Raw genomic sequence first — 7,765 nt, 5'->3', positions numbered from 1 at the left:
ACAATATATATAAGACTCTTGCACACATAATGTCGGAGAACTGACTCCATGCGCACATGGTTCCCCTTCATCTCCCTGTGTTTGACTCGGAAAATAAACAAACAACTAAATAGAGCATGAGATGTCACTTAGTACTACAGTCTAGTAATTGTAAAATTATCAGAAAGACGGGCCATACGACCAATTTCTAACAACACCGATATTGTCCTCAACTTGGTAATTACCACCTGCACAATCCGTCAGATGTGGGGTTTTATCACAAAAGATCTCGGTGTTAATTAGAGTGGAGTTATGATATTTAAACTATTACTTATCTTTAAGTGTGGACGATTTGGGATTCAACAATAATATTCCTCTTATTTTACAAGTGAGAAACCTTAGATTTGATTCTCACCAAAGCCGAATTTGAACCACATTATTGCTAACTCATTTTAAGACTAAGCCTACCCTCTTCTCTTAATGCAAACAGTATCGTTTGTTCAAAAAATAGAGCATTGAGATTAATCTAGATAAGGACGAGAGCATAATGCAGTCATACGCAGTTGATAGAGCATGAGATTAATCTAGATAAGGACGAAAGCATAATGCAGTCATACGCAGTTGATGATAACTCTCTAAACAGTCTTTGCTCTTCTAAAATAAGTATTAACTCTCTCTTTGTATTTGCAATCACAGGGTAATTACTTGATCCCTTGTACAGCTGCTATAGTTGGAAAAATTACATGATCCCATGTAATTACTACAAACACCACCACACGGTATGGATAATCAACTGCGTGATATATATAATCAGCCTACGTTTATCGTACGAGTAGAAAACAAGTTTAAAGTGCGGATAAACCTAAACCACATAACGTGGGTTCTATTCTAATCTTGAGACTCCCTGTAGTTTGAATTTTATCAATTGTTTAGTTTATTTTGAGGAAAACTAATGAAAATGGTTTGAAAACTTTGAGTTTTAACGATAAGGACAAAATAAAGGACAAATTAAATAGTATCATAATTGATTTTTTAGTGTAAAAATATGGTTTTTCGTTAAAGTAATTACTACAAACACCACCACACGATATGGATAATCAACCGCGTGGTATATATAATCAGCCTACGTTTATCGTACGAGTAGAAAACAAGTTTAAAGTGCGGATAAACCTAAACCACATAACGTGGGTTTTATTCTCATCTTGAGACTCCCTGCAGTTTGAATTTTATCAATTGTTCAGTTTATTTTAAGGAAAACAAATGAAAATGGTTTGAAAACTTTGAGTTTTAACGATAACGACAAAATAAAGGATAAAGTAAATAGTACCAGGATTGACTTTTTAGTGTAAAAATATGGTTTTTCGTTAAAGTAAACAGTACCTGGAGCTTTTCATGAAAATTCCCTTTATTTTAATCTAATTTCCATATCATATTTTACTGAAAACTACAAATTTTCAAATTAAACCCTTTAACTAGCATGCGTAAGCAATTTTTAAAAATATTATTTGGAAACAACTGCTCAGTTGTTAGACTAGTTTTAATTAATTTGAAATTATCTCCGTAATTGTAGCATGTATTATAAGAATATATGATAATTTTTATTAGTATAAGATTCCTACTAAATAGGGATTAATATAACCCATATATATTGAAATATTTTTTAAACATCAATGCAAGAAGTCATAATTCTACCTGATATCATTTGTCTAGGTTTTCATTCTCGTTGATCCGGGTTTTCTTTCTTCTCTCCCCGTTCAATACAGTACATCAACAAAACAAAAAAACAGAAACCCATCAAAATTGTTTATTTTCGTTCCCCATTTAAGGTCTACATCAAACTTCCAGAGTATTCTACGGTCGCTCCATCATCAATCCCTGCGTCTCTCAACCATCCATTACCCTTTTCATTTCTTCTTGTTTTCTGTGTCTCCTCCAAACGAAGCCTTCCCTTATTCGAAGCTTTCCCTTTTGCCCCTTGGTTGCTTCAAAGTTCCGCTTTTGTTTTTCATTTTTTATGGCATCCCCTCTACCTTTAGTCCAAACAGCATGCAGTCATGGCCCTTCCACAACATTCAGCATGGTCCATCAACATGCAGTCGTGGCCCAGCAGCAGCAGCAGCAGCTCACATGGCTTGGGCACCCATATGAGAATGTGAGGACAAAATCTCATATCGATGAGGACCAAACTTTACAAGAGTTTATAAAATTTTAGACTACTCCTTATATTGTCAATTGATTTTATAATAGAATCTTAACTTCTTCAACCTAAACCTGCTATTGTTGGCCTATTAGGCCCTCCATGGTGTTATCCATGTTATACCTCTCAACACACTCATGCCACATGTCCTCACGCGCCCCATGGTCCCGATACTGCTCATCTCCTTGCCGAAGTCCAATTTACTCTTCCGTCTAATCCAAAATATTACTTCGATACCAATGCCACTCACCACATGACCGGCCAATCCTCTACACTTTCTGCTCCCCAACCATATACCGGTTCCAAAATGTTAAGTTGGGCAATGGTGATTCGATGATTATACCCATACTGATACAATTCCTCTAACTCTTGGTCCTACTAAATTCCATCTTCTTAATGTTTTTCTCATTCCTGAACTTCGCAAAAATCTTCTTTCTGTTGTTCGTTTTAATCAAGAAAATCTAATCTTTTTCGTATTTGCTCCTAACTCGTATCAATTCTACACCAGTATTTACGCTGAACATAACCAAACTCATGCACTTCATAGAACATAACCGAACCACAATCCCAAATTTGTTCACGTTTTACACACAACCTGAAGTGCAGTTAATAGAACCACCACGAGGTGGTTTAGTGGTTAAGGTTGAATTCCAGACCCGTACTTCATATAACACATTATGGGTTCGATTTCTGACTCTGATGAATCATATGATGGTGGTAAGGGGGAGTCTAAAATGGTTGTGTGAGTCTTCCCCAACCCAAAGAAGTAGACTGTCATGAAAAAGCCACCAGCTAAACTGCTTTTATTTTTATTTTTTTAAAGGGTGCAGCTAATAGAAAGACATTTCAATTAAACAATTGTAGTTCATACTTTCGCTGATCGTATGAACCAATACTTGATAAGTTTCTTGCTTACTAACACATAATAAAGAAGTGCGTCCCAAGTTGAAAAGTTTGGTAATTTAATTATACTCATAAAACTCATAAATTCAAGGCATATTTGTCGATTTGCCACTTGAACTAGTATTTAGCTGCCAATTTCCCATTTGAACTTTAATTTTAGCCAATTACTCCCTTGAACTTTTTAATTAGCTAATTTTCCCCTTAAACTCTAATTTTAATCGATTACCCCCTGAACTTTTATAAATAGCCACTTTTCCCCCTTCACGTTAGATTTCAAAAAAATTCATCCAATTTTCCATCCATCTTGATCACAAAAACAACACGTAACAACTGTATGAGGGGGGAAAAAAGAATGAAAAACTGAATGAAATTTTTTAAAATCTAATGCCAAGGGGGGAATTGCCTATTTATAAAAGTTCAGAAGTAATCGGCTAAAATTAAAGTTCAAACGGAAAATGACAACTACATACATGTTCAGGGGGCAAATAAACAAATACCTCTAAATTCAATGATGAAAACAACCCAAATTCATCAATCATACATTTAGACTAATAAACATAACATTCAAACAAGGAGTAAGTAAAAATTTGACCTATAATAACAAGAAAGGCACATAATTGGGTTGGGCCAACCTAAATCCACCAATGCCCAATTTGATTTCAAACATAACGGAACATGTTACAATGACTAAAAACTTGTCCAAACCCAACCTAACCTCACAATCATTTATTGGGTTGAGTTGGGTCAATGCCTTGTCTTGGCATGTCAACTCAAACCCAACTCCATTTCTAGTCCGCATTCGATTATGTACATATTACGCACCTCACTTCATAATATATAATATATATATATATATATATATAAGCTACATATAAGTTTTGTGATGATTATACTTGAAGTTTGTTGTTGGTTTGGGAATTGTTATTAGCACTCCAAAAATCTCATTCTACACTCCTCACAAGTGTTTTTTTCTTTCTAATTATAGAAAGTTTGGAGTGCCAAATGAGATTTTTGGAGTGCTAATAACAATTCCCGTTGGTTTTCATATAGATAATGAATGATATTGTTGCATTTAAATTTTTTTTTTTGGTTAAAACTTTGGCATTCTCTAATATTTTAATTTCAACTTTGCACGGTTTAAAGTATCCCCTTGCTATTTGGTTTTCTTTTGTGAAAACGGTGATGTGTACAATGAAATTTTAGCTAGTATTGTCATTATTTGGAAAAAAAAATTGAAAAATCTTGCAAAATAAGATATTACAACATTGCATTGGATAGAGTTAGGCAAACCTGAACTCAGTCCGCACAAGCCTAAACCTTATTGAAACCTAAACCCAAATGAACCCAAACCCAACTCAAATTGAATTGTAAATGTTGGGTTTGGGTGTGGTTGAACACCCAATCTGTCCAATTACACCCCTAATTACGATTCTAAAGATATAAGTGCCTCTCTTTGCGTGCATGTTAATTGTCAAAAAATTTCAAGATACAACCCTTTGAACACAAGATATCTAATCTGCTAAGCAAGATTACGAATTTACGATAGCATGCGTGTGAAAGTGGGTAGGAAAGGACAATCCGAGATTTAGATGAAGTAATGTAGTTCAACTATTATTATTTTAAATGATAACAAGAAGAATCGTATCTGTTCAATTTAATGAGAAGTTTGCTTTGTTTTCCCTTTTCTTAGCAAGACAATGTTCATATATTAAGAACAAAATTTCAGATACATTCATGTATATAGACTTTCGAGTCGTCTAACCGGGATCAAAAGTGAATGTGAACTCATAAAAATTCAAGAGAGATTTTTGTGCATTATGTCTTTCCCTTAAAAGTTCCTGTTCAAATTTTGAATTGACAAAGTGATATTCAAAGTAAACGTGAGCGACAAGTTTAGTTCGCAACTATTCCTGCCTGCCCATTTCCATAAATTCTACGATCTTAATCAATTGACGCGTTTCAAGGGAGCCTAGAAAGAGATGAACTAGTCAATCCTTGGCCAAATTTCATTAGGTCTGCCATAGCATCCTGACCAAACTTAACGTCGCCAAAATAAATAAGGGAGTTTTAACGGAAAGTTCGCGGTACTGTTTATTTTAATTAAAAATCATATTTTTATACTAAAAAGTCAAATCCGATACTATTCATTTTATCCTTTATTTTATTCTTATTGTTAAAACTTAAAATTTTCAAGCATTTTCATTAATTTTCCTAATAAATAATTTTCTGCAATTTTCACAACAAAAACGAAGAAAGAAAGAAGCAAATAAATGGCATGGCACACTTGAAAAAATGGTCAAACAAAACCGCTCCCCAAAAAAAACTATAAATACACACACCCAAGACCTAATTCATGGATCAGAAAACCATCAAACACCTTCACAGAAAAATATATATATAAAGAAAAAGTAATGAAGTTGCAAGTTCTCATTCTTTTGTCCCTAACTTTGTTGCTAGGAATCTCAGCAGAGCAATGTGGGAGCCAAGCCGGTGGCGCCGTGTGTCCAAATGGGTTGTGCTGTAGCCAGTATGGGTGGTGCGGCACCACATCTGATTACTGCGCCACTGGTTGCCAAAGCCAATGTGGCTCAACCCCTAATCCTACTCCAACCCCTAATCCTACTCCAACCCCAACCCCAAGTGGTGGTGGTGGTGGTGATATCAGCAGCCTCATTAGCTCGTCGGTTTTCGACCAAATGCTGAAGTATCGAAATGATCCACGCTGCCAGAGTAATGGGTTTTACACATATGATGCTTTCGTTGCAGCTGCTCGGTCTTTTAATGGGTTTGGCACAACTGGAGATGATGCTACTCGCAAAAGAGAGCTTGCGGCTTTCTTGGGACAAACCTCTCATGAGACTACTGGTCAGTACTCAACCTTGGTCATGTTTATTTTTTTGTTTGTTTAGGTTTGGTGTTTAATTAACAATAAAGCTGGTCTAATCATTTTGACTGACGCATCACATTGACTGATCGTCTCTCTCATAGGTTTTTAGATCATGGGGCGAAATTTGAAAATCAATTGAAAATATGACTTTATTAATTCTTATTATATTCAAGGAAGTTCCACACTACCTTAATCATGTCTACCACAAATCCCCCATCATATGGTCGTTGAATTAAAGTTAGTATTTTATTGTTGAACTACATTCGTCAATTTTCTTCATTACGAATTAATGTTTTAATGATTTTGGATTTATCTAATTTTTTTGTAAGAATGTTCTATAAATGATGTATAAAATTGTAGACAGATGGAATCGTAGAAATACTTTACAAAATATGTCCTAACATATAAGTGTCAAAATATTATTAAAAGCGTGTATCCTTGTATTCTAACACATTATTTAATTATGTAGGAGGATGGGAAAGTGCACCAGATGGTCCATATGCATGGGGATATTGCTTTGTCAATGAAATAAACCAAGATGTGTATTGTTCTTCCAACCAATATCCATGCGCTGCTGGCAAGAAATATTACGGCAGAGGACCCATCCAACTCACCCAGTAAGTCTATCTTATTTTTCAACTTGAAAGCATTAATATTCACCAACTTGGCAAAAGATCTGGAAATGTACTCATTATCGCTTATATTTATGTTATAATTCGGGTGAATGTCGAGTTGATAAACAAAAGCACTCCTTATTTAATGTATGAGTTATAATACAATGTTACAGTATTACAGTCATATCGAAAAATTTGTAATAAATATAGTCTGTTGAATTGTTGACTTTGACTATTGAAGACTGACTTGTTTTTCAACTTCTTTGACTTTTCTAGCAACTACAACTATGGTCAAGCGGGTCCAGCAATCGGAAAGGATTTGATAAACAACCCAGATCTAGTGGCCACAGACCCGGTTGTGTCATTCAGGACAGCTATATGGTTTTGGATGACTCCACAGAGCAACAAGCCATCAAGCCATGATGTCATCACTGGTACGTGGAGCCCATCTAGTGCAGACACATCAGCGGGTAGAGTTCCCGGGTATGGAGTGATCACCAACATCATCAATGGAGGGCTTGAATGTGGCAAGGGTCAGGATGCTAAGGTTGCTAGTCGGATCGGGTTCTACAGAAGGTACTGTGAGATTTTGGGAGTGAGTCCGGGGGACAACTTGGATTGTTACAATCAAAGGCCTTTTGCCTAAGAAAATGACTATAATCCCATGTACCAAATAAAATGCAATAATAATCCTATGTAATAGGAAATTTCTTGTTTCTATTTTCATAGAAAAAGCTCCCTAAGTTATTGGTTTTATTGCGACATTGTGAAGAAGAGAATCAAGCTCAAAAACTTAGTTCTTGTTGCAAAAGTGAATCACTTAACCTTATACTACTATTAAGAAATTCTCTAAATTTGTGTATATATACGAATAATGTCTAAATATTGTTTGTTTAATTCAATAACTCTTGTTCATAAACTTTGATTCGAAAGATTAACTCCGATAAATTTAGAAGCAAAATTAGATAGTGACTCCTCTAAGCTATAGTTCATCCCATCTTTGGAAAGTTTAGCCTTTTCTACGTACGCAAAAATTCCACTCCAACAAGATAAAAAAAATGGTCGACACCTATTTGGATTCCTGGTCTTGCCCTTGAGCTAGTGAAGACCGAGCACTATTATGCCAGTTACCAAATAATAACTAACAAAAAAACTTTACCAGATAATAATTTACAAATATTAAAT

General features: G+C 35.1%; 1 protein-coding gene across 1 annotated transcript; it reads left to right on the top strand.

The window, feature by feature from the left end:
* Positions 1–5,422: 5,422 nt before the first annotated feature.
* Positions 5,423–7,300, top strand: LOC103936532 (endochitinase). Its single transcript, XM_009346383.3, has 3 exons — positions 5,423–5,944; positions 6,436–6,583; positions 6,857–7,300. Exons 1-3 carry the CDS (start codon positions 5,491–5,493, stop codon positions 7,224–7,226), a joined length of 972 nt encoding a protein of 323 aa, XP_009344658.1. The 5' UTR covers positions 5,423–5,490; the 3' UTR covers positions 7,227–7,300.
* The last annotated feature ends 465 nt before the right edge of the window (positions 7,301–7,765 follow it).

The sequence above is a fragment of a genome, unplaced genomic scaffold (genome assembly GCF_019419815.1).
Source record: "Pyrus x bretschneideri cultivar Hongxiangsu unplaced genomic scaffold, Pyrus_bretschneideri_v1 Contig8, whole genome shotgun sequence".
NCBI lineage: Eukaryota > Viridiplantae > Streptophyta > Magnoliopsida > Rosales > Rosaceae > Pyrus > Pyrus x bretschneideri.
Note: the sequence above shows the minus strand (reverse complement) of the source record. Positions and strands in the feature narration are given on the sequence as shown.

What these genes read in the sequence shown, in the direction of transcription:
- LOC103936532 (XM_009346383.3), top strand. Translation starts at nt 5,491, where the DNA reads ATGAAGTTGCAAGTTCTCATTCTTTTGTCCCTAACTTTGTTGCTAGGA. An exon ending in AACCTCTCATGAGACTACTG is followed by an intron (nt 5,945 to 6,435) that starts GTCAGTACTCAA and finishes TTAATTATGTAG; the next exon opens with GAGGATGGGAAAGTGCACCA. An exon ending in GGACCCATCCAACTCACCCA is followed by an intron (nt 6,584 to 6,856) that starts GTAAGTCTATCT and finishes TGACTTTTCTAG; the next exon opens with CAACTACAACTATGGTCAAG.